General features: G+C 41.3%; 1 protein-coding gene across 1 annotated transcript; it reads left to right on the forward strand.

Moving 5' to 3' along the window:
• Nucleotides 1-1154: 1154 nt before the first annotated feature.
• mblac2 (metallo-beta-lactamase domain containing 2) lies at nucleotides 1155-12947 on the forward strand. Its single transcript, XM_059969335.1, has 2 exons — nucleotides 1155-2271; nucleotides 8276-12947. The coding sequence occupies exons 1-2, from the start codon at nucleotides 1806-1808 to the stop codon at nucleotides 8653-8655; spliced, it is 846 nt and encodes a 281-aa protein (XP_059825318.1). The 5' UTR covers nucleotides 1155-1805; the 3' UTR covers nucleotides 8656-12947.
• The last annotated feature ends 15033 nt before the right edge of the window (nucleotides 12948-27980 follow it).

The raw sequence follows: 27980 nt of genomic DNA on the forward strand, positions 1-27980 counted from the left end.
AAGCCATGGGAGCAGGTGGTGGATGGTCGTATGAGCAGCTGGAGCATATCACAAGTCCTGGTTATGCGACCACTGATGCCAAGCAGACAATCTCTGGAGTATTGATAATGATTGGGGTCATCTGTCTTTTAAAGACACTGCCCAGAAGAAGGCAATGGCAAACCACTTCTGTAGAAAGGTTTGCCAAGCACAATCATGGGCATTTAAATATCACAATTGCTCTTGTCTTATGACATGCTCATAATGAAGGAACAATGTTGAGAGGTTATTTTCCTAGGCTGGAGAAGCTAAAACCAGGGACAAGGTTTTAGAATAATTGAACGGCCATTTAAAGTACAAAGTTCAATGAAAATTATATAAATCACTGTATACAGCCCTGAGATTCAGTTAGTTGTGGGCATACTCAATAAATCTTAATTACTATAACAGAATCAATGGAAGACTGCACCCAACAGGGTGGACAAACAGTGTAAAAAGACAACAAACTACAAATAGAAAAAGGAAGTAATGATAATAAATAAGCAATAAATATTAAGAACAGGAGATGAAGATTCCTTGAAACTGAGTCCATAGGTTATGGGAACAGTTTAGTGATGGGGCGAATGAAGTTGAGTGAAGTTATCCCCTCTGGTTCAGGAACCTGATGGTTGAGGAGTAGTAACTGTTCCTGAACCTGGTGGTGTAAGTCCGGAGGCTCCTGTATCATCTCCCTGATGGCAGCAGTGAGAAGCTCTCAGGATGAAACTTTCACTCCAGAACCACTGAGATGTCCTCCTTCTTCAATGAAAGAGGCTTGCCTTCTACCATCATCAACGTTGCCCTCACTCCATCCTCCCACTGCCACTTTAGGGCTGGGGTTCCTCTCATCATCAACTACCACCTCAGTAGCTTCCGAATCCAGCACATAATTCTCCGCAACTTCTGCCATCTCCAAAGAGATCCCACCTCCAAGCATATCTTTATGCAGGGATATATATCTACGCACTTACTATAATTGTTTGACTTATTTCTTTCTATATTATCATGGATTGCATTGAACTGCTGCTGCTAAATTAACAAATTTCACTTCACATGCCGGTGATAATAAACCTGATTCTGATTCAAAACTCTGGTGGAACTCAGCAGAAAGAGAAAATCTGCAGATGCTGGTACAATTATATTTCTATGCTAGAAGGACTGTCCTGTTGTACATACTATTTATTACAAATCATTGTAAATTGCACATTTAGACGGAGACGTAACGTAAAGATTTTTACTCCTGACGTATGCGAAGGATGAAAGAAATAAAGCCAATTCAATTCAATGAATCCAAGGAACACAGGCATCATCTATGGAGAAAAGTACAATCCACGTTTCGGGCCCAGACCCTCCGGCTGGACCGATTTTGCGGAAGCTGGAAATCTAACGCAACAGGAGGAACTTAGCACGTCAGGTAGCATTTTCTACGGAAGGAAAAACCAGTCAATGACTTGGTTGAGAGCATTTACCAGGACTGGAATGAAACGGGGCAGAAACCAAGAAATTATTTGAAGCCAGAACCCACCCTCCGGACGGGTTTGACTGGATGAGCGCCCACCGGCGGCCGGCCACATGATTGGCTAAGCCGGTTGTCAGTCCGAATGGTTCCCTTGGATGTACGGACCGCCCACCGGCGGCGGTGAATGGCGAACATGGCTGTCAGTCAGTCCTTCGGCTGGGGTCCGGATGGCTCTGATTGGATGTGCTGACCTCCGCCACACCGAACGGTAGAGGGTGTTGATTGGCGAAGACGGCTGTCAGTCACTCTGTCGGCCGGCGGCGGGACCATGTCTTCGGGCTCGGCCGCGGCGGTGGAGCGGGATGGTGGCCCCGTCATAGAGTGGTTCTGGCACCGCCAGGTTTCCCAGGGCTTGTACCTGATCCGGGAGCGCTTCTTCGATGCGGGGAAACGGGCCAACATCTGGCTGCTGCGCGGTTCGCAGCGGGACCTGGTGGTGGATGGCGGCCTGGGCCTAAAGGATCTGGCCGGCTACCTGCACGCCCATCGCCTCATCGGCGACAAGCCGGTGATGGCCGTCGCCACCCACGTCCACTTCGACCACTCGGGCGGCCTGCACCACTTCGAGCGGGTGGCCGTACATCGCCTTGAGGCCGGCGCCCTGATGCGGGGCGATAACTACGAGGCGGTGACCTGGCTGTCGGACGCCGACATCTCCAGGGCCCCTCGGCCGGGCTGGAAGGCGAACACGTACCGGGTGAAAGCTGTGCAGCCCGCCCGGGTCCTGGATGAGGGTAAATATTCCGTGGGGGATTAAGCCATCGTATGGCCCAGGGCTTCGTTGTTGCTCGGTGGGTGGAATCAGCTGCTGGCTAGTGAATTTATTATCAAAGTGCATATACAAACCTGAATTTCATTTTCTTGTGGGCATTCATAGCATCACAAGAAACAGAATCAATGAAAGACCGCACCCTACAGGACGAAGAACAAGTATGCAAAAGACAACAAACTGTGCAAATACAAAAAGAAGGATAATCCCAAGAAAGTCTATGAATGTTGGAAGTCCAGACTAGCACAAAATGCTGGAGGAACTGGGCAGGTCAGGCAGCATCTATGACCTGCTCAATAATAATAGAATAACCAAATAAGCAATATTGAGGATGTGACATGAGTCTTAAGAATGTGAGTCCATAGGTTGTGGGAATAGCTTGGTGATGGGATGAGTGAAGTTAGCCCCTTGGTTTCAAGAGCCTGATGGTTGGAAGGGTAATAATGATAGGAATCCAGGGCAACGCGTGCTGCGGGAAGAAACTTGTCACCGGATGCCCTCCCACAGGGCCTGAGCCACAGGCCGACTGTCTCATACTCGGTGGGTTGGGCAGCATCTGTGGGCCACGGCAAGGAAGGTCTAAATCGCAATTTTAAAACTGTGCCGTTTTGATTATAGTTTATATATTTCTGATACACTCAAGTCTGTGGAATTTTATCTTTTCAAGACCAAGTTTCAGTGTGAGAATATGCATGTTAAAGAAATAACAACACATACAAGAAACAAGAAATTTTGCAGATCCTGAAAACCAAAGCAGTGCACAGAAAATGCTGGAGGAACTCAGCAGGTCAGGCAGCATCTATGGAAATGAATTTCTGGCCGAGAGCCTTCATCAGGACTGGGGGTGGGGGGGGGGGGGAAGGGAAGGAGGATAAGTGAAGCCAGGTGTGTCGGAAAAGTAAAGGCTGGAAGAGGAAGGAACTGGATAGGAAAGGAGAGTGGACTATAGGAGAAAGGGAAGGTGGAAGGGCACGGGGGGGGGGGGGGGGGGGGGGGGGGGTGGAAAGGTGATACGCAGATGAAAAGATGTGCGAGGCCAAAGTAGAAGAAGATAGGGTTTATACTAGACTTTTATACTGGGGGTGAAATCAATATTCATGCCACACACACAAAATGCGGGTCTTGGCCCGAAACGTCAATTGTACTTCTTCCTATAGATGCTGCCTGGCCTGCTGCATTTCACCAGCATTTTGTGTGTGTTGCTTGAATTTCCAGCATCTGCAGATTTCCTCGTGTTTCAATATTCATGCCATCAGATTTAAGGCTACCCAGATGAAATATAAAATGGTACTCCTCCACCCTGAGGGTGATCTAATTGTAAAACAAGCAGAAGCCATGGACTGACAAGTCAGATGGGAATCAGAATTAAAATATTTGGTCATTGGGAAGTCTACTTTTAGTGGATGGAGTGGAGGTGCCAGATGAGAAGCTTGGCGGTCCTGATGAAGGATCTTGATTGTTCCTCTCCATAGATGCTGCCTCACCTGATCTGCTGAGTTTCTCCAGCATATTTGTGTGTTGCTCTGGATTTTCAGCTTCTGCAGAATTTCTTGTGTTTATACAGTCAACATTTTTGAACTTTTCACGTTTAGTTATTCAATTTAAATGCATACTTTGCATCTGTATTTACTCAGGAGACGGATACAGAGTTTATAACAGTAATGCAAAGCAGCATCAACTTCATGGACTCTGTACGAGGAGGTGTTTGTTACCCTGAGGCAGATCAGGGTGGATAAATCCCCAGGGCTTGACAAGGTGTTTCCTCGAACCCAATGGGTGGCAAGTGCAGAAATTGCTGGGGCCTGCGCACAGTTGTAACCCTTAGCTACAGGATAGGTACCAGAGATTTGAAGATAGTTAATGTTGTTCTGCTGTTTAAAAAAGGCTCTAAACAGAAACCAGGAACTGAGTTTGACATCAGTTGTGGAAAAGTTACTGGAAAGTATTCTAAGGGACTGGATATATAAGTATTTGGATAGACATGTACTGATTTAGGATAGTCAGCATGGCTTAGTGCATGGTAGGTCATGTCTAACCAATCTTACCCAGATTTTTTTTCAAGGAAGTTATCAAGAAAGTGGTTGAAGGCAATTTAGTGGATATTGTCTGCATGGACTTCAGCGAGACATTTGATAAGGTCCCAAATGGGAGTCTGGTCAAGAAGGTTCAGTTACTTGGCATTCAGGATGAGGTAGTAAATTGGATTAAACATTGTCTTTATGGGAGACACCAGAGAGTGGTTGTGGAGGGTTGCCTCTCTGACTGGAGGCCTGTGACTTGTGTGCTGCAGGGATCAGTGCAGGGTTCTTTGTTGTTTGTCATCTATGTCAGTGATCTGTATGATAATGTGATTAACTAGATCAGCAAATTTGCAGATGACACCAAGATTGGGGGTGTGGTGGTCAGTGAGAAGGGCTATCATGGCTTGCAGATGGATCTGCATCAGCTGGAAAAATGGTAGATGGAGTGTAATGGAGACAAGTGAGAGGTTTTGCCCTTTGGTGGGACCAACCAGGGTAGGTCTTAAAGCAGTGAACTGAGAGTGTGGTAGAACAAAGTGATCTGGGAATACACTTTGTTGAAAGTGGTGTCACAGGCAGATGGGGTCAAAACAAAAGCTTTTGGCACATTGACCTTTATTATTCTATGTATTGAGTACAGGAGATGGGATGTTATGTTGAATTTGTGTAAGACATCATTGAGGCCTAATCTGGAGTATTGTGTGCAGTTTTGGTCACCTGCCTACAGGAAAAATGCAAGCAAGGTTAAAACAGTGCAGAGAAAATTTACGAGGATGTTGCCGGTTCTTGAGGATCTGAGCTGTAAGGAGTGATTGAATAGGTTAGGACTGTATACTTTAGAACATAAAAGATTAAGAGGAGATTTGATAGAGGTATACAAAATTATGAGGGTGTAGATAGGATATATGCAAGCAGACTTTTTCCACTGAGGTTGGGTAGGACTACGACCAGAGGTCATGGCTTAATGGTGAAAGGTGAGGTTGAGGGGGAACATGAGGGGAAACTTCACTTGGAGGGTCTTGGGAGTGTGGAATGAGCTGCCAGTACAAGTGGCCCACATCAGCTTGATTTCAATGTTCAAGAGAAGTTTGGATAGGTACATGGATAGTAGAGACTAGTTGGGCTGAAGGAGCTGTTTCTGTTCTGTTCTTCTCTATGACTGTCACTCAACCATACTTGAATATAGCCAAATGGAAGTTACAGGAGAGGAGTTTTATGAATGTACTACATTAAAATATGGAAGTAATATCAGTTATAATCTTCAAAAAAAGTATGGATAAATACAGTGCAATGTCAACATAATGTGCATCTGACTTAATGTCAGCAAGACCAAGGAAATGATTATAGGCTTCAGGAGAGGGAACCCAGAGGTCCATGAACAAATGCTCATCAGAGGATCAGAAGTAGAGAGGGTCAGCAACTTTAATTTTCTAGGTGTTACTATTTCAGGACATGTGACTGCAAAGCACACCTCTGCTTCCTTAGGAGCTTGCAAAGATTCTGCATGACATCTGAAGCTTTACAACACTCGTATAGATGTGTAGTGGAGAGTGTATTGACTGGTGGCATTATGGCTTGGTATGGAAACACCAATGCTTTTGAATGGAAAATCCTAAAAAAAAGTAGTGTGTTCTGCCCAGTACACCAATGGTAAAGCCCTCCCAACCATTGAGCACTCACACCTTGAGCACAGGTTCAAAAAGTTACTACCCCTCAACAATCAAACTCTTGAATAAAAGGATAACTTCACTCGCCCATTATTAAAATGTTCCTATAACCAATGGACTTGCTTTCATGGGCTCTTTGTTTCATGTTTTTGTTATTTATTGATTATTTATTATTAGCATTTTCATAGTTTGTTGTCTTCTGCACTCTTGTTGATTTGTCATTGATCCTGTTATTTTTCTACAGATTTGTTGATTTTGCCCACAAGAAAATGAATCTCAGGGTGATAAATAGTGACATATATGCATTTTGGTAATAAAATTCACTTTGAACTTTGATATCAGAGGACAATGTTAGTACTGCAGTATAAGCTACTGGCATTATTGATACTAACATTTAACAGATTCCCTTGTTGGGAAGCAGGTCAAAATAATACTGTAGTACGGTGGATTCTGGTTAATTGGGATACTTTAGGACCAGTACATTTAGGCCCAATTAAGCACCTGCTCCAATTAACTGACGTTTTATAGAAATAGTTTAAAAACAAATTAAAAAAAGACGAACTGAGTAACAAATAACAAATGAGAAAATCTGCAGATGCTGGAAATCCAAGCAACATGCACAAAATGCTAAAGAGACTCAGCAGATAAGGCAACATCTATGGAAAAGAGTAAACAGCTGATGTTTTGTGCCAAGACCCTTCAGCAGGACTGGAGGAAAAAAAGATGAGTAGACTTATGTCAATCCACTGTCTCCTGTACTGTTGCGATGAGGCCACACTCCGGTTGGAGGAACAACTCCTTGTATTCCATTTGGGTAGCCTCCAACCTGATAGCATGAGCATTGATTTATCAAAACTTCCAGTAATGCCCCCACCTCCTCCACCATTTCCCATCCTCTCTTCCACCATATCTGCTAGCCTGCCTATTGCCTTCCCTTCTGCTGCTGCTCCCTCTCCCCCCTCTTTTCTTTCTTCCAGGGTCTTCTGTCTTCTAATAGATTCCCCCTTCTGTCCTTTATCTCTTTCATCAATGAACTTCCTAGCTCTTTACATCATCCCTCCCCCTCCCGGTTAAACCTATTACCTTGTGTTTCTCTTCCCCCCCCCCCCCCCCACCCATCTTTTAAATCCACTCATCTTTTTTCTCTCTCCAGTTCTGCTGAAGGGTCTCAGCTCAAAATGTTGACTTTTTTCCGTAGGTGCTGCCTGGTCTGCTGAGTTCCTCTAGCATTTTGTGTGCAAAACTGAGTAACAAATTATATGTTTAAATTAATTATAGAAGAATTGGAACACCACTACTACTACAGTACTATAAAACTGTATTAGTCCCTAATAGTTATCGATTGAGAAATGCAACTGTCTAATGCTCTTTTGACTAAATGAACAAATTCAGGGCAGACTCCTAGTGACAAAAATCGCTTTTTGAACTCAAACATGCACAGCTGATGCTACTTTAAAATGGTTTGCTCAAAGCATGTGTTGCGTCTAATGGCCACACATGTGCACAACTAATGCTAGTTAGAAACTATACAGTCCCTTGCCCCAGTTAGGCTAGGGTTAAATTGGGGGATTGCTGGGCAACATGGCTTGAAGGGCTGGAAGAACCTATTCTGTGCTGATCTTAATAAATAAATAAATAAAGAAAGAAAGAAAGAAAGAAAGTGGCAGGGTATCCCAAAACACAAAAGGAATTCTGGCTACTTTCTCAATTTATGTTCTTTTTGAGTTCTCCGAAATAAGTGGCTTGCCAGATTAATAGATGGCTCCATTAACCGGAATTCACTGTATATCAAGGAAAAATAACAAGGCATGTCATCTTGAAATTGCACTGTACTTTAACTAGAGGTGTGCAAATTTCTAAAAAAAAATGGGATGATTAATTGTGAAGAACTTTTTAAATTGTTGGCTTAAGCACATCGGCCAGACAAATAACCTATGATTCTATGATCAAATCAATATTGCAGTATAAAGGCATTGATCCTGACTATGACCAGGAGAGAGGTAAAATAAAGTTGGATTCATTTGCACTAGTTTGAGAATTTTCCACAGTTACCCCATGGCAAGATGAACACAACTCTATATTTTGCTTACTAGTTTCAACACTTATTTCACAAAAAATAAGCAAATAGTTATATAAAGCCAATAAAATGCTTCGTCTTTTTATGAAGATGGCTGGAATACAATCAATCCTTATATATATTAACAGTTCAGATTCTTGCGTTATATTTTTAATATAATTGGCAAGGATTACAGATTCCTGAGACATTTATGCTTTATATTAGGTGACGTTATTAATCTTGGAAATCGTCAGCTCACTGTTCTACACATGCCTGGTCATTCCAGAGGTTCCATCTGCCTTCATGACCAGGAGAATCGCACTCTCTTTAGTGGCGATGTAGTGTACAATGGAGCACTGATTGACTGGCTCCCTTACAGTAACGTGAGTGACTACATCCAAACCTGCAAACGCCTAATGACGCTGGTGGACAATGACCTTGTGGAAGAAGTGCTACCTGGCCACTTTGATTCCTTTGATGGTGAAAGACTTTACATCTTGGCCTCAAGTTATGTTTCTAGTGCAGGAGTGTGCCATAAAATGTTGTCGTTTGCTACTCGAGGCATTGCAAGTGTAGTCCTTTGGTTTAAGAATTCTCATAGATGATAAGATACACTTATATAAGATAAGATCTTAGCACCACTTAACCTTTCAGATTTAAATAAAATTGCTTTGTAAAGAAGTGGAAGTCAAATGTTACTCATTCTTAGGGAGTTAAGATTAATACTTGCTTATTGAAGGAACACAGCAGGCCAGGACCTTCGGCCCGAAACGTCGACAGTGCTTCTCCTATAGATGCTGCCCGGTCTGCTGTGTTCCACCAGCATTTTGTGTGCGTTGTTTGAATTTCCAGCATCTGCAGATTTCCTCGTGTTTGCTTATTGAAGGGTGCTGTTTTATAATGCTTCTTGTGGAAGAGTTCAGTCATGTAACAATTCTACAAGTAATTTTGTGATTATATACTTAAAAAGAATGGAAATGGAATATTAGATTCAACAAACACACACTTTGTATTTTATGAAAGACTGCCTTTGAAGTTTAATTATTTATTTATCGAGATACCGTGCAGAAAAGGCCCTTCTGGTCCTTTGAGTCACGCTGCCCAGCAATGCCCCTATTTAATCCTGGCCTAATCAAGGGACAGTTTACTATGACTAATTAACCTATCATCTTGGATGCCTTTGGACTGTGGGAGGAAACCCACATGGGGAGAATGTACAAACTCCTTACAAACAGTGGTGGGAATTGAACCCTAGTCACTGGTGCTGTAAAATGTTGGGCTAACCACTATGCTATTGTGCCACTGACCCATTAGAGATGCAATTACTTCACAGTTTTTAATCTAGCTGTGTAATTTTAAAACACTTAAAACATTTAGTTCGTCATATGACATACAATTTAAACGTTACCTGATTTTTGCTGGAAAGAGAACAGTTGGATTACTTAAATCAGTGTACCAATTTTTTCTCCCCCTCTAAACATACAGAAGGGGGTTGAAAAACCTTTCTTAGTCTTTTATTGATGATGAGAAGCAGTTAAAAATTATCTCTTCGAATCTGTATATGATGACGAAGAAGGAAAATTGTGTTCCTGCTTGAATAGTTCACATCTTTGTGAATTTCCCAATTGCTCAGCTAACAGGACTAACCTTATGATAAAGCACCCGTGTTTCAGGATGTTAATTTCTTTTCTGTAGATAAATTAAGTTCTGTCACTTAATTAAAATAACTATTCTCTGTTGAAAAATTTATCTCCAGTTGAAGTCGATGAGCAAATGAACACGAGGAAATAGCAACACTTCTCCTATCACTTGTACTGGGGTGCAGGCCACCGACAGTAGCTTGCCAGAGTCCTCTGTCCTGAGCCAATCTTCCACATTATCTCCATCTCGTGGTGTACCTTTCCTTTCCCAGAGATGAGGCTTTTGCAGCTTCCGTTGGTGTTTCTGTAGCTCTGGGTTTTTACAGTTTGGGTTGCTAGCCCCATGCTCAACACACCTCCTTTCGTAGCCAGCTTGGGCAGTCCCCGAGGAGTTAGGAAATAGTATGGTGTAAAATGAGGATCTATACAAATTCCATCAGAAAGCTTGGCAACTTTTAAAATCAATTAACTTGTATATCTACAGTTGGGTCAGACGTTAGTGCTTTTTAATGTAAAAATGTGTTCAGGGCAATTTCAGGGCAGGGTCATGGGCTGAGCAAGGATTAGGGGTGAGCTGATCATTCGGTCCAATAGTCTGAAGCAAGGGTTCCCAAACAGGGTCCATAGACCCCTTGGTTAATGGTAAGGCTCCATGGCATAAAAATTAGGAACTCCTGATCACTCTGAAGGATGCCAAGACCTTGTCTAGCTGAGAGTCAGCCTGGAAGGGTTTTCTGTGGAACATGATGAGGATATGTATAGTGGAGTTTTGTATCGATCACTGTTCTCCTGTGTGCTTCACAGTCCTTTGTCTTTGGTGATGATATTCTGGAGAGCCTCTCACTATTGTCAAGTGATAGCATAGGTACTATCCAAGAGAAAACCATTATGAAATGTCTAAATAGGATAGTTTGCATAAGAGCAAGTCTTGCAGCCGGTGTTAGAATTAATGGGAATAGTAGTTAATAGTAATATAATTGCACATTAAAATAGTGGATACAATGTTGCAATTAATTATTTTGTTACTGACAGGAATTTATTCAAAAACTTGAATGAATTTTGTTTTTATCTGTGGCAAGAGGCCTTTGCTTATGTATTTGCATATAACTGAGAGCTTAAATCGGTAAATAGGGTAAACTTGAAATAGGTAATTGAACTGGGGCATCCCCTTTAGTTAGGAACATTTAAGCAAGGTCTAGTTAACATTCTACAGTGTCAGGAAACACAACAGGGCCTCCATGCACTTCTAAGTTCAAAGTAAATTTATTATCATAGTCACTATATACAACACAGAGATTCATTTTCCTGGGGACATGCTCAATAAATTATAGAATAATAACCAAAAGGGAATCAATGAAAGACTGTCCAACTTAGTTTAATCGACAAACACCCTGGTAAGACACTTTGCAAAGTCTTACTGAAATGGTATGAACCTTCCTCATACTGTTTTACCTGCTGGACTGTGTAAGCAGTATCGGAGATCCAGGAAAGTGAAGTTTCATGCACTTATTTATCTTTGTAAAGAAGAAAGTGTTACAATGTATTGTCAACATCTTCACCTGTCTTCTAAAATACTCTTCTGGTTATAACATGAGAGAGCAACATTGTGTGAGGTGTGTTTTGAGTTTCTAGTATAGAATAAAATATGGGAAATAAATAATGATTTAATTCTTATGTTGAGCAAGAAAAATGAAACAGAATCCACAGGTGGTAGTTTATATGTTCGATCTTGATTAATTTGTTACATCTGTAGTGAATATGAATACCAATGAAAACAAGCATATTGCCAATAAAACATGTTTAGTAGTTTGTAGGGGATTCATGTTAAAAGTTAACTTTTGCATCAAGCTTTTAAAAAAACTAACTATAATCCAATTACATTTTGAAATTCTGGAATAAACAGAACACAATCATAGAAGTCACAGGTCAGTTTACTTCCAGCTCATGTGATTGTTCTAATTCAAGGTCTTTGTTACCTTATTTTGGGAATGAATCATTTCACAGTCCTTCATCACTGTACATCCTGCACATCCATTATATCAGTATTTAAAATAAGTGCATTCAAAAGATTAACAGTATTCCTGATGACGTGTTTTGATTTGACACAGGCAACAATTTAGCTGATACATTTATATTGCATGGGAGTTCCTTCAAGACAACAGGAAATAAAAAGTACCTCCATTTAAATGAGTTAGAATGAAACCTGCCAGACAGTTACACTACTTGTGTTAATCAAGGTATTATGGGACATTCAGAGGTGCCCAATTTCTAAATTTGTTTCACTTTTATAGTTTATATCACTGTATCTGCATAATAATTTTCCAAATTTCTTGTGTGATTTTACTCAATTCTCCCCCTTTGTAGTTGTATTTGACTGGCATATCAGAAAAGCTGAGAAAATATATAAAATATACATGAAACACATCTATAGTAAAATAAGTTCTGAAGATGCTCCTTTCTTTTCTGTCAACAGATGTTTAGACTTGTTTCTGTCAGGGCATGAGCCAATTCTGATTTTTTTAAAAAAAAAAGCAGCAACTATATATGCATCCCAGTGGTAAATTGTTTTAAGACCCTGTCAAATAATAATTTATTGTAACCAGCTTACATCTGAGCTTCACTTTGTATCCTCTGTGGTGCTATCATCGTCTGTGGTTTGGGATTTCGTTCTTCAGTAAGGATTGGGGGAAAAAGTGTTATTTATTTTAAATATTGAGGTTTTTGATACAAAATGCATTTGCAAGATTATAAAGAAGGCATCAGCATAAAAGACAATTGATAATGAGTTTTTAAAATTCTCCAGTGACTAAAATAATTTGAGTATTAATAATCTGTATGGATACCTCACACCCAGCCAGGTTCATGGTAGTCGGTGTCTGGCAACGGACTCCCCTGTGCTTGAGAACTGAAGGAAAACGTAAACAAAGTCACAGCAACTTGTCAGTTGAGCTATGCGTCTTTTTCACACACATTCAAGTATGTAGCTCAGCAAGGTGTAGCTGATGGTATAATTCAAGCAATCACAGGTATAATGTTCATATTGGCACGTGAATGGAAAGTTGTTAGGATTTATATTTTTGGCAGCCTTAGCAATTAAACGTGTGGTTTAAGCCAAGCAAGGCAATCCACTGCTAGGGGGAAATATAAAATATTTGTGACTTTGCTAATTGAGGTTAAATTATACTAATCAATTCACTTGGTTTAAACATTGCAGTTGTATGTCTTATTGCTGTGAAATAAATCACTAATTTTTTCTAATGTAACTTTTGTCTTAATTTCTTTATTTGATTTAAAACTGGAATGACTAGCAATGACATGTATGAGAGAATGTTTATGATCCAAAATCCATGACACTCTTGATTCAACCAGTGCATTTGTAGATAGGTACTTTATTCATCCCAAAGGAAATTACAGTGTCACAGTAGCAATACAAATGCACAGATATAAATATTAGAAGGAAAGAAGAAAAAATAAGTTACCACAAAGAGTCTAACAGGAGGAGATCATAACTGCCTGGCTATAGTTTGACTCATTATAGAGCCTAATGGCTGAGGAAACGAATGACCTCTATAGTGCTCTTCGAAACAACACAGTTGTCTTATTGTATTACTAAAAGTGCTCCACTGTTATTCCAAGATGGCATGCATAAGAGTGAGAAACATTGTCCAGAATTACCAGGATTTTCTGTAGGGTCCTTTGTTCTACCACAGTCTCCAATGTGTCCAATTTGACTCCTATAACAGAGCCAGCCTGTTCTAATCAGTATATTGAACCTGTTGCCCCAGCACAGCACCACATAGAAGATTGAACTGGTGACAGCAGACTGATAGAACATGTGAAGGAGAGGCCCGCCTAATCCAAAGGACCTCAGTCTCTTCAGAAGTACAGGTGACTTTGGTCCTTCTTGTACCTCTGTCAGTGCTCCTCTCAAGTCTGTCATCCAGGTGCACCCTTCAGGTACTTGTCACATTGGCAATGTGAATCCCTTTCCTTACTCTTTTGTCCAATGATAAAAATCCATTTCTGATTCTGGTCTCTTGCAATTATTATGGTTGCTCTTCATTGAGAGACAGCTTTCCAAGTACTGCTTCCAGTGAAGCCTATCTGATATTCTATGAAATCAAGATATAATATCTCTCTGTTCATTCTCTGACTTATATTAAACTACTTAAGATACCATTTTCTTTTCATATCCATACGGATCCAATAATTGTTCTGCAAAATTATAAACACGAGAAAGCCCGCAGATGCTAGAAATCCAAAGCAACACAAGCAAAATTATGGGGGATCTCAGCAGGTCAGTCAGTAGTTGATGTTATGGGATGAGATGCTTTTTCAGGACTGGAAAGGAAGGGGGAAAAGCACCAGAATATGAAGATGAAGGTGGGGGAGGGGAAGAGAAGAACAAAACTAGTTTGGAGGTGATAAGTGAAGCCAGGTGGATGGGTAAGTTAAAGGGCTGTAGAAGAAAGAATCTGAAAGGAGAGGAGAGTGGACCGATGGAGAAAGGTAAGGAGGAGGGGCACCAGGGGAGGTGAAAAGAGGCAAGAGTGGTGAATAGAGGGGAGGTGGAGGGATTTTTTTTACCGGAAGGAGAAATGGATATTCATGCCATCAGGTTGGAGGCTGCCCAGGTGGAACATAAGATGTTGCTCCTCCGCCCTTCATCTTCCCACTAGAAGAGGTCATGGACCGACATGTTGGAATGGGAATGGAAATTAAAATGGTTTGTATTTTCTTTACTGATTACAAAATCCCTTTCTCTAATTTTGACTCAATAATTTTCCACCAATCCCAAAACCCCTCTCCATTATGTGGATCCTTAGTATCATAAATTTTAATTTTATCCATCTTAAACTATAGCTCCTGGTTCTTCACTAACTTTTCTAAATAGTTACAATTAACAGATTTTCAGATTAAGCTATTAATTGCCTCTGTAAAGGGCTGAGCATCTATCATTCAGGCAGTGTATAAAATGTAGTATTTGTTTCTCTTGGTGATGTTCTTTAGGTTTCAGAGGAATTAATCAAAACACAACTTGTGGTGTTCTACATGGTCAAGTAGAAAAGAGTTAAAGCTCATTGCTTTGGGAATGTTAGATGTATCAGTATAAATTAACCATGCAATTTCAACAAGGATTTCTATTATTGCACGATATTCTGAAGTGTTTTATGAGTCCTACAATTTGATTTGAGCTATACAAAGTGATTTTTAGGAAACTTAGCAAAAACTGCTTCAGAATAAGTCTCTAGAGGAAGTAAAAGGATACAAGATTTAGAAAGCTTATAATGTAACTAACTATACAGAAATGGTATCAGTCTAAATTGGAGCACAGAGGGCTGTAAAAGTAAAGGGTATTAGATATGCAGAAGGACAAACCTTGTGGGGAGGGAGCAAAATGGAAGGATTTCCGAGTTATTGATGTTCAATTTTATAAAACAGCTAAGGGAGATGGGCATTTTGGGAATCAAATATTGCTCCATTCAGTCTGTTGGTGAATTAGATTTGTGTGTGTTAGGTCGCCGTCTTAAAGACTCGTGGTTTGAAACACAAACATTTATCTAGGTAGTGCATTGATCCTCTCCGTCCCCACACCATTCGCTCTTTTAAAGAGATAGAAGTGCTATATAGTATTTTTCCCATAAATGTGATTAGATTAACCTAAAAGGGGAAGACAACATACATGTGCATTGTTTGATTGGTGATGTTGTATGTATATATACAATTGCAAGAAAAACTGTGAACTCTTTGCAATTATCTGGTTTTCTGCATTAATTACTCATAAAGTGTGGCCTGACCTTCATCTAAGTCACAATAATAGACACTATCTGCCTAAACTAATAACACACAAACAGTTGTACTTCAAAGTTCAAAGTAAAATTTATTACCAGAATACATACATGTCACCAGATACAACTGAGATTCTTTTTCCTGTGGGCATACTTAGCAAATCTATAGAACAGTAACTTTTGAACAGTTACCTCTTGTCAATACTGAGTGCACCATTTAATCAATCATAGTCTAGGTTCAAAAAAGTATGTGAACCTTGGGTAATGACTTCTTAAAAAAGGCTGTTAGGAGGTCATGGTTGTCGAGGTGCCCTGCCCTATAAAAAAGACACAAGTCAGGTTACTGACAGCCTGCTCTTCTCAAGAAAGATCTGTTTATGCGCACTATGCCTCCATCTAAACAATCAGAGGACCTTCGAAGAAGAATTTTAGAGATGCATGAAGCTGGAAAAGGCTATAAAAGCATTTCTAAAGACCTGAGTGTTCATCAGTCCACAGTAAGAGAAATTGTCTCCAATGCGGTAGGTGTCCTGCAAAGATCACACGGAGAGCGCAACATGCAATGCTGAAGTAAGTGAAAAAGAACCCAAAGTTCAAAATACCTGCAGAAATCTCTAGGACTTAAGTCTCTGTTCATATGTGCCCTATAAGACAAACTGAACAAGAATGGTGTTTATGGAAGGATACCATGGAGGAAACCACTGCTGTCCAATAAAAAAGGAATGCTGCACATCTCAGGTTTGCAAAAATCCATATGGATGTTCCGCAATGCTTTTGGGACAATGTTCTGTGGATAGATGAAACTAAAGTTGGACTTTTGGCAGAAATGCACACCACTATGTTTTGGAGGAAATGGGGTATTGCACACCAACACCAAAGCCTCATTCCAACTGTGAAACGTGGTGGAAGAATCATTATGGTTTGGGACTGCTTTGCTCTCTCATGGCCTGGACAGCTTGCAATCATTGAGGGAACATAGAAAATAGGTGCAGAGTAGGCCATTTGGCCCTTCGAGCCTGCACTGCCATTCAGTATGATCATGGCTGATCATCCAACTCAGAACCCAGTACCTGCTTTCTCTCCATACCCCCTCATCCCTTTAGTCACAAGGGCCATATCTAACTTCCTCTTAAATATGGCCAATGAACCGGCCTCAATTGTTTCCTGTGGCAGAGAATTCCACAGATTCACCACTCTCTGTGTGAAGAAGTTTTTCCTCATCTCGGTCCTAAAAGGCTTCCCCTTTATCCTTAAACTGTGACCCGCATTCTGGACTTCCCCAACATCGGAAGCAATCTTCCTGCATTTAGCCTGTCCAATCCCTTTAGAATTTTATATGTTTCAATAAGATCCCCCCTCAATCTTCTAAATTCCAGTGAGTATAAGCCTAGTCGATCCAGTCTTTCTTCATATGGAAGTCCTGCCATCCCAGGAATCAATCTGGTGAACCTTCTTTGTACTCCCTCTATGGCAAGAATGTCTTTCCTCAGATTAGGGGACCAAAACTGCACACAATATTCTAGGTGCGGACTCACCAAGGCCTTGTACAACTGCAGTAGAACCTCCCTGCTCCTGTACTCAAATCCTTTTGCTATGAATGCCAACATACCATTTGCCTTTTTCACCGCCTGCTGTACCTGCATGCCCACCTTCAATGACTGGTGTACAATGACACCCAGGTCTCGTTGCATCTCCCCTTTTCCTAATCAGCCACCGTTCAGATAATAATCTGTTTTCCTGTTCTTGCAACCAAAGTGGATAACCTCACATTTATCCACATTAAATTGCATCTGCCAAGAATTTGCCCACTCACCTAACCTATCCAAGTCACCTTGCATCCTCTTAGCATCCTTCTCACAGCTAACACCGCCACCCAGCTTTGTGTCATCCGCAAACTTGGAGATGCTGCATTTAGTTCCCTCATCTAAATTATTAATATGTACTGTAAACAACTGGGGTCCCAGCACTGAGCCTTGCGGTACCCCACTAGTCACTGCCTGCCATTCTGAAAAGGTCCCGTTTACTCCCACTCTTTGCTTCCTGTCTGCCAACCAATTCTCTATCCATATCAATACCATACCCCAATACCGTGTGCTTTAAGTTTGCACACTAATCTCCTGTGTGGGACCTTGTCAAAAGCCTTTTGAAAATCTAAATATACCACATCCACTGGTTCTCCCCATCCAATCTACTAGTTACATCTCCAAAAAATTCTATAAGATTCGTCAGACATGATTTTCCTTTCACAAATCCATGCTGACTTTGTCCGATGATTTCACCTCTTTGATTATCACATCTTTGATAACCAATTCTAGCATTTTCCCCAGACTAACAGGTCTATAATTCCCTGGTTTCTCTCTCCCTCCTTTTTTAAAAAGTGGGGTTACATTAGCCACCCTCCAATCCTCGGGAACTAAATCTCCAGAATCTAAGGAGATTTGAAAAATTATCACTAATGCATCCACTATTTCTTGGGTTACTTCCTTAAGCACTCTGGGATGCAGACCATCTGGCCCTGGGGATTTATCTGCCTTTAATCCCTTCAATTTACCTAACACCACTTCCCTACTAACATGTATTTCCCTCAGTTCCTCCATCTCACTAGTGTTACGAAATCCCGTAACTGGATCACTTACCAGCAAAGATAGAGAGGTCCGTTGAAGTCTGATGGTACTATTTTTGAAAGTATTTATTGATAAAGGGCACAAAAATAAGATTAATGCAAACATACAGATAATATACGTCGTCAATACCAAATCTAAAGCGCGGGTATAATACTCTATTGTTGTCTAGGGGATAGTGTATTGTCTGATGGAAAGATAACAGTCACTGTTAGTTCGTTCATGCTGCAGCATTTTGGGTTTAAGAGAGCGGCGGTTTAAAACTTGCCCAGGTCTTTTAGGATGCCAATCCGTTGAGTCAGGGGAGTGGGTTTCCCCGTTGTTAGCTAAAAGCCGTTTTCCGTGGTTCCAGCCACCAATTCCAGCAATGGAACTGAATGCACGTGGCCTCCTTCAGATGACTTCCAGCTGTTACGTGGTCGCTTAACGTTTCTTCTGGTGCGTCCGAGGGGCTGTTCCTACAGACCCTCTTTTATCCTGACTCGCAGGGTTGTAGATGTCAATCAGGTTGGGTGTGTGCACGCTCTCCCTCAACTAGCCCACTTTGCCTGAGGGCGTTCACATAGCATAGTATCTCAATCCACAAATTGGTCTCCAAGAGACAATGGCCATGTCCCGTAGCTTTACATCGCCGTGAAAACGAGACAGTCTGCACGTCTCTTCTCCCATTTCCTGGGCCCCTTGACCCAACCCAACAGTGATCTTGCGATTCTCACAAAGGAGGGGGCTACAGACGTAATACTAGACCCTCGGTCCCTTACTATTTCCGGAAGATTATTTATGTCCTCCTTAGTGAAGACAGAACTGAAGTAGTTATTCAATTGGTCTGCCATGTCTTTGTTCCCTATGATCAATTCACCTGTTTCTGACTGTAAAGGACCTACATTTGTCTTGACCAATCTTTTTCTTTTCACGGATCTATAAAAGCTTTTACAGTCAGTTTTTATGTTCCCTGCCAGCTTTCTCTCATAATCTTTTTTCCCTTTCCTAATTAAGCCCTTTGTCCTCCTCTGCTGGTCTCTGAATTTCTCCTAGTCCTCAGGTGTGCCGCTTTTTTTTGCTCATTTATATGTTTCTTCTTTGGACTTGATACTATCCCTAATTTCCCTTGTCAGCCACGGGTGCACTACCTTCCATGGTTTATTCTTTTGCCAAACTGGGATGAACAATTGTTGTAGTTCATCCATGCGATCTTTAAATGCTTGCCATTGCATATCCACTGTAAACCCTTTAAGTATCATTTGCCAGTCTATCTTAGCTAATTCACGTCTCATACCTTCAAAGTTACCCTTCTTTAAGTTCAGAACCTTTGTTTCTGAATTAACTATGTCACTCTCCATCTTAATGAAGAATTCCACCATATTATGGTCACTCTTACCCAAGGGGCCTAGCACGACAAGATTGCTAACTAACCCTTCCTCATTGCTCAATACCCAATCTAGAATGGCCTGCTCTCTAGCTGGTTCCTCGACCTGTTGGTTCAGAAAACCATCCCGCATACATTCCAAGAAATCCTCTTCCTCAGCACCCTTACCAATTTGGTTCACCCAATCTATATGTAGATTGAAGTCACCCATTAGAACTACTGTTCCTTTATTGCACACATTTCTAATTTCCTGTTTAATGGCATCCCCAACCTCACTACTACTGTTAGGTGGCCTGTACACTCCTCCCACCAGCGTTTTCTGCCCCTTAGTGTTATGCAGCTCTACCCATTTCGATTCCACATCCTCCAGGCTAATGTCCTTCCTTTCTATTGCGTTAATCTCCTCTCTAACCAGCAATGTTACTCCACCTCCTTTTCTTTCCTGTCTATCCCTCCTGAATATTGAATATCCCTGGATGTTGAGCTCCCATCCTTGGTCACCCTGGAGCCATGTCTCTGTGATCCCAACTATATCATATTCATTAATAACTATCTGCACATTCAATTCATCCACCTTGTTACGAATGCTCCTCGCATTGACACACAAAGCCTTCAGGCTTGTTTTTACAACATTCTTAGCCCTTATACAATTATGTTGAAAAGTGGCTCTTTTTGCTTTTTGCCCTGGATTTGCCTGCCTGCCACTTTTACTTTTCACTTTTTGCTTCTACCCTCATTTTACACCCCTCTGTCTCTCTGCACTTGTTCCCATCCCCCTGCCACATTCGTTTAAAGCCTCCTGAACAGCAGTAGCAAATGCTCCCCCTAGGACATTGGTTCCAGTCCAGCCCAGGTGCAGACCGTCCTGTTAATCCCGGTCCCACATCCCCCAGAACTGGTTCCAATGCCCCAGAAATTTGAATCCCTCCCCCTTGCACCATTTTTCAAGCCACGTATTCATCTGAAATATCCTCCTATTTCTACTCTGACTAGCACATGGAGCTGGTAGTAATCCAGAGATTATTACCTTTGTGGTCCTACTTTTTAGTTTATCTCCTAACTCCCTAAATTCACCTTGTAGGACCTCATCCCGTTTTTTACCTATATCGTTGGTACCTATGTGCACCACGACCACTGGCTGTTCACCCTCCCATTCCAGAATGTCCTGCAGCTGCTCAGAGACATCCTTGACCCTTGCACCAGGGAGGCAACATATCCTCCTGGAGTCTTATTTGTGGCCGCAGAAACACCTATCTATTCCCCTTACAATCGAATCCCCTATCACTATAGCTCTCCCACTCCTTTTCCTTCCCTCCTGTGCCGCAGCGCCACCCATGGTGCAATGAACTCGGCTGCTCCTGCCTTCCCCTGATGAGACATCTCCCCCAACAGTATCCAAAACAGTATATCTGTTTAGGAGGGAGAAGACCTCAGGGGACTCCTGCACTACCTGCCTACTGCTGCGCTGTCTAGTGGCCACCCCTTCCCTTTCTGCCTGTGTAGCCTTTACCTGCAGTGTGGCCAACTCACTGAACGTGCTATTCAAGACTTTCTCAGCATCGCGGATGCTCCAGTATGAATCCAATTGCAGCTCCAGATGCTCAATGTGGTCTGCCAGAAGCTGCAGTTGGACACACTTCCTGCACACATAGTCGTCAGGGACACTGGAAGTATCCCTGATTTCCCACATGCTGCAGGATGAACAAACCACAGGGCCGATCTCAGCTGACATGACCTACCCAATACTTGCCTCAACTTTTGAAACTTTCTCCTTTGAAAGGAACTTACCTGGCCTTACCTCACTTGGAGTGAAGTTCCTCCTTAGCCTCTTCTCGTCGAAGCCTCTCGATTCAAAGCCTCAAATCTCCACTCCTTCACTGGCCCACTCACTCAATGGCCACTTTCCAATAAATTCAAGAATTGTATCAAGACATATAAATTCAGAATTGTATCAAGACATTTTACAGGAGAATGTCAGGGTAACTGTCCATCACCGGAAGCTTTTTAGAAGTTGGATGAAACAAGTAAATGATCCAAAACACCTGAGTAAATCAACAACTGAATAGTTTAAAAAGAAGAAAATTTGTATGTTGGAATGGCCAAGTTAGAGACTTCAACCCAACTGAGAAGCTATGGCATGATTTGAAGAGGGTTGTTCATGCAAGGTATCCCCGAAATGTTGATGAACTGAAACAGTTTTGTATGGAGGAATGATCTAAAATTCTCCCTTGTCATTGTGCAAGTCTGATCAGCAGCTACAGGAAACATTTGGTGAAGGTTATTACTGCTAAAGGAGGTTCTACCAGTTATTAAATACAAGGCTTCACATTTTTTTCCCAGTTGGACTGTGTGATTAAACAATGTTCAATAAAGACAAGAAAGGTACAATTGTTTGTGTTATTAGTTTTGGCAGATTGTGTTTGTGTTGTGACTTAGTTGAAGATCAGACTACATTTTATGAGTAATTAATGTAGAAAACCAGGTAATTGCAATTTTCTTGCAACTGTATGTAAAGAATCTGATTCAAAATACTAAGAAGTCAATAAATAAGCCATTCCTTTTCCTTTTCATATAAAATTTAAGACAAAGTATTTTTATTAAAAAACTAACAATCAGAATTATAACAATGTTACAATAGACAATAGGTGCAGACCCTTCGAGCCAGCACCACCATTCAATGTGATCATGGCTGATCATCCACAATCAGTACCCTGTTCCTGCCTTCTCCCCATATCCCTTGACTCCGCTATCTTTAAGAGCTCTATCTAAATCTTTCTTGAAAGCATCCAGAGACTTAGCCTCCACTGCCTTCTGAGGCAGAGCATTCCATAGATCCACAGCTCCCTGGGTGAAAAAGTTTTTTCTGAACTCCATTCTAAATGGCCTACCCATTATTCTCAAAGCATAGACGAACCCATCAAGTCTTAAAAGTTACTACGTAACTAATGAAAACATTTCCCTCTGAAACACTGCAATAATACCATTGATTAACTTGCTCAGCAGCATTTAAGAGTCAACAACATGGGATGAATCTGGAATCATATTTTGAACAGAGCAGACAAGACTGGCAGATTTACTCCACTGAAAAACTGAATCAGATGCATTTTTACAAAAAATTGGTAGTTTTGTTGTCAGTATTTTTCTAAATTCCATTTTATTATCTAAATTTACATTGCACTATTGTCATATTAAGATGTGAATGGTATACTTATATTTTCAGCCAAAATTGCTGGATTATTAATCCAGATGCCCCAGAATGTATCTATTAAAATGTATCTATTTTAATGCTAGGAGCATTATAAGAAAGGTGGATGAGCTTAAAGCGTGTATTGATACCTGGAATTATGATGTTGTAGCTATTAGTGAAACATGGTTGCAGGAAGGGTGTGATTGGCAACTAAATATTCCTGGATTTAGTTGCTTCAGGTGTGATAGAGTAGGAGGGGCCAGAGGAGGAGGTGTTGCATTGCTTGTCCGAGAAAATCTTATGGCGGTGCTTTGGAAGGATAGATTAGAGAGCTCCTCTAGGGAGACTATTTGGGTGGAATTGAGGAATGAGAAAGGTGTAGTAACACTGATAGGAGTGTATTATAGGCCACCTAATGGGGAGCGTGAGTTGGAAGAGCAAATGTGTAAGGAGATAGCAGATATTTGTAGTAAACACAAGGTGGTGATTGTGGGAGATTTTAATTTTCCACACGTAGACTGGGAAGCTCATTCTGTAAAAGGGCTGGATGGTTTAGAGTTTGTGAAATGTGTGCAGGATAGTTTTTTGCAACAATACATAGAAGTACCGACTAGAGATGGGGCAGTGTTGGATCTCCTGTTAGGGAATGCGATAGGTCAGCTGACAGATGTATGTGTTGGGGAGCACTTCGGGTCCGGTGATCACAATAGCATTAGCTTCAATATAATTATGGAGAAGGACAGGACAGGACCTAGAGTTGAGATTTTTGATTGGAGAAAGGCTAACTTTGAGGAGATGCGAAGGGATTTAGAGAGAGTGGATTGGGTCAAGTTGTTTTATGGGAAGGATGTAATAGAGAAATGGAGGTCATTTAAGGGTGAAATTATGAGGGTATAGAATCTTTATGTTCCTGTTAGGTTGAAAGGAAAGGTTAAAGGTTTGAAAGCACCATGGTTTTCAAGGGATATTAGAAATTTGGTTCGGAAAAAGAGGGATGTCTACAACAGATATAGGCAGCATGGAGTAAAGGAATTGCTCGAGGAATATAAAGAATGTAAAAGGAATCTTAAGAAAGAGATTAGAAAAGCTAAAAGAAGATACAAGGTTGGTTTGGCAAATAAGGTGAAAGTAAATCCGAAAGGTTTCTACAGTTATATTAAAAGCAAGAGGATAGTGAGGGATAAAATTGGCCCCTTAGAGAATCAGAGTAGTCAGCTATGTGTGATGGGAGGGAGATGGGAGAGATTTTGAATGATTTCTTCTCTTCGGTATTCACTAAGGAGAAGGATATTGAATTGTGTAAGGTGTGGGAAACAAGTAAGGAAGTTATGGAACCTATGACAATTAAAGAGGTGGAAGTACTGGCGCTTTTAAGAAATTTAAAAGTGGATAAATCTCTGGGTCCTGACAGGATATTCCCCAGGACCTTGAGGGAAGTTTGTGTAGAAATAGCAGGAGCTCTGACAGAGATCTTTAAGATGTCATTAGAAACGGGGATTGTGCCGGAGGATTGGCATATTGCTCATGTGGTTCCATTGTTTAAAAAGGGTTCTAGAAGTAAGCCTAGCAATTATAGACCTGTCAGTTTGACATCAGTGGTGGGTAAATTAATGGAAAGTATTCTTAGAGATAGTATTAATAATTATCTGGATAGACAGGATCTGATTAGGAGTAGCCAGCATGGATTTGTGCGTGGAAGGTCATGTTTGACAAACCTTATTGAATTTTTTGAAGAAGTTACGAGGAATGTTGACGAGGTTAAGGCAGTGGATGTAGTCTATATGGACTTCAGCAAAGCCTTTGACAAAGTTCCACATGGAAGGTTAGTTAAGAAGGTTCAGTCGTTAGGTATTAATGCTGGAGTAATAAAATGGATTCAACAGTGGCTAGATGGGAGATGCCAGAGTAGTGGTGGATAATTGTTTATCGGGATGGAGGCCGGTGACTAGCGGGGTGCCTCAGGGATCTGTTTTGGGCCCAATGTTGTTTGTAATATACATAAATGATCTGGATGATGGGGTGGTAAATTGGATTAGTAAGTATGCCGATGATACTAAGGTAGGAGGTGTTGTGGATAATGAGGTGGGTTTTCAAAGCTTGCAGGGAGATTTATGCCGGTTAGAAGAACAGGCTGAACGTTGGCAGATGGAGTTTAATGCTGAGAAGTGTGAGGTTCTACATTTTGGCAGGAATAATCCAAATAGAACATACAGGGTATGGTAGGGCATTGAGGAATGCAGAGGAACAGAGAGATCTAGGAATAACAGTGCATAGTTCCCTGAAGGTGGAGTCTCATGTAGATAGGGTGGTGAAGAAGGCTGTTGGAACGCTGGCCTTTATAAATCAAAGCATTGAGTACAGAAGTTGGGATGTAATGTTAAAATTGTACAAGGCATTGGTAAGGCCAAATTTGGAATATTGTGTGCAGTTCTGGTCACCGAATTATAGGAAAGATATCAATAAATTAGAGAGAGTGCAGAGATGATTTACTAGGATGTTACCTGGGTTTCAGCACTTAAGTTACAGAGAAAGGTTGAACAAGTTAGGTCTCTATTCATTGGAGCGTAGAAGGTTGAGGGGGGATTTGATCGAGGTATATAAAATTTTGAGAGGGATAGATAGAGTTGACGTGAATAGGCTGTTTCCATTGAGAGTAGGGGAGATTCAAACGAGAGGACATGATTTGAGAGTTAGGGGGCAGAAGTTTAAGGGAAACACGAGGGGGTATTTCTTTACTCAGAGAGTGATAGCTGTGTGGAATGAGCTTCCTGTAGAAGTAGTAGAGGCCAGTTCAGTTGTGTCATTTAAGGTAAAATTGGATAGGTATATGGACAGGAAAAGAGTGGAGGGTTATGGGCTGAGTGCGGGTAGGTGGGACTAGGTGAGATTAAGAGTTCAGCACGGATTAGGAGGGCCGAGATGGCCTGTTTCCGTGCTGTGATTGTTATGTGGTTATATGATATTTTAAGCAGTGCTCCATCATAATAAATGCTGGTCTTACAGATCTCATAAAGTAACCTTCTGTAGGGCATTCTATTATTTTTTTTTGCAAAAATATCCTCATGTCACTTTTAATATACAAACGTTTGTAGTTCCCATGACCTTCACTCCATGGCTTCTAGCTCTGAAGTTTAAAGATAAAGATTAGCTTTATTTGTCGCAAGACATCAAAACACAGTGAAATGTGTTTTTTTTGTGTGTTAAAGTCCAACACAGACCGAGGATGTGCTGGAGGTAGCCTACAAGTGTTGCCATGCTTCTGGCTCCAACATAGCATGCCGACAATAGACAATAGACAGTAGGTGCAGGAGTAGGCCATTCAGCCCTTCTAGCCAGCACCACCATTCACTGTGATCATGGCTGATCATACACAATCAGTACCATCTTCCTGCCCTCTCTCCATATCCCTTGACCCTGCTATCTATAAGAGCTCTATCTAACTCCCTCTTGAATGCATCCAGAGACTTGGCCTCCACTGCCTTCTGGGGCAGATTCTTCCACATATCCACCACTCTCTGGGTGAAAAAGTTTTTCCACATCTCAGTTCTAAATGGCCTACTCCTTATTCTTAAGCTGTGACAACTTTTTACCTGCATGTTCTTGAGATGTGGGAAGAAAACTATGCAGTCTCAGGGAGAATGTACAAACTCCTTACAGTGGCGGGAATTGAACCCTAATCATTGGCACTGTGAAGTGTTATGCTAACCCCATTCTGCCCCTTTTAATGCCTAAACAACCCTGATTTCACTAATTTATTGATGTATATGAAGTCCCTCATTCCTGGAATCATCTCATAAGTTTCTCCTGCACCTTTAAGATCTATACATCTTTTTGGAAATGGATGCTTGGAACTAGGTATAATATTCAAGCTGTGGCCACTTAAGTGTCTTATTAAGGTTCATTATGACTTTATCAGTAAAGCAACACATCCAAAATACTAGAGGAACTTAGCATGACTGTGTCATGTAACACTGTGGTCCTGAAAAACGTTGTCTCATTTTTACTATGTACTGTACCAGCAGTTATGGTCGAAATGACAATAAAAGTGACTTGATTTGACAAATCAGACAGGGGAATAAACAAACAATATTTCTGGCTGACACCATTCCTCCAGCCCAGGATTCTGTATTCTCTTAAATGCTTTCTTAAACTAACCTGTCACTTTCAGCAATTTGTCCACATAGATATCCTTTCACTTTGAGATTTGCGACCCATATATTGTCTTCCCTTATTCTCATACTTAACCATATAACAATTACAGCATGGAAACAGGCCATCTCGGCTCTTCTAGTCCATGCCGACGCTTACCTTCACTTAGTCCCACTGGCCCGCACTCAGCCCATAACCATCCATTCCTTTCCTGCCCATATACCTATCCAATTTTACTTTAAATGACAATACCAAACCTGCCTCTATCACTTGTACTGGAAGCTCGTTCCACACAGCTACCACTCTCTGAGTAAAGAAATTCCCCGTCGTGTTACACTTAAACTTACTTGTTCTGTTCTCCTTTATATTTGTGTACTGTAAGTAAACAATCTTGAATTTGAATTTCTCACATTGCATTGCATTGGTCCTATCAGCCTGATAATTTCTTAACTATTATTTTCACAGTTTGAATTATGTCTTCTTCCTGCCCATCATTCTGGCTTCTGCTCTCTTTCTTTTCAGCCCTGATGAGGAGCCTTAGCCCAAAAAGTTGCCTGTCTCTTTCCCTTCACAGATGCTGCCTGACTTGCTGATTTCCTTCAGGATTTCTGTGTTGGTCCAGAATTTTCTAATCTGTAGAATCTCTTGAGTTTCAACCACATCTATGTATCAGCAACAATATCATATCTCTTCATTTATCACCTCCCTCAGTTGCATTGAAGAAAATATAATCCAACTTTTGCAGTCTAGATCCACACACAAAATGCTCAGCATATCAGACAACATCTATGGAGGAGAATGATTAGTTGATGATTAAGGCTAAAACCTTTCATCAGGACTGCAGAGGAAGGGGTAAAGAAGCCAGAATAAGAAAGCGGGGTTGGTGGGAGGAGGGGGGAGTAAGAACCAGGGAGGTGGGAGGTGAAGCCATTTAAGGAGGAAGGTGGATAGGTGGGGGAAAGTTGGACAGATGTTTAGGTAGGTGGGCGAAGGTGGAAAGTGCTTAAGTGGGTGGGGGTGGTGGTGAGAAGCTAGATGGAAAAGGCAAAGGTCAGAAGAAGAAGGAATCAGATAGGAGAGTGCACCATAGGAGAAAGGGAAGGAGGCAGGTGAGAAGAGGTAAGAGGGGATCCAGAATAAGGGAGTGGGGAAGATAAGCGACTGGAATACTGAGAAGT

Source organism: Hypanus sabinus, chromosome 5 (genome assembly GCF_030144855.1).
Source record: "Hypanus sabinus isolate sHypSab1 chromosome 5, sHypSab1.hap1, whole genome shotgun sequence".
Taxonomy (NCBI): Eukaryota; Metazoa; Chordata; class Chondrichthyes; order Myliobatiformes; family Dasyatidae; genus Hypanus; species Hypanus sabinus.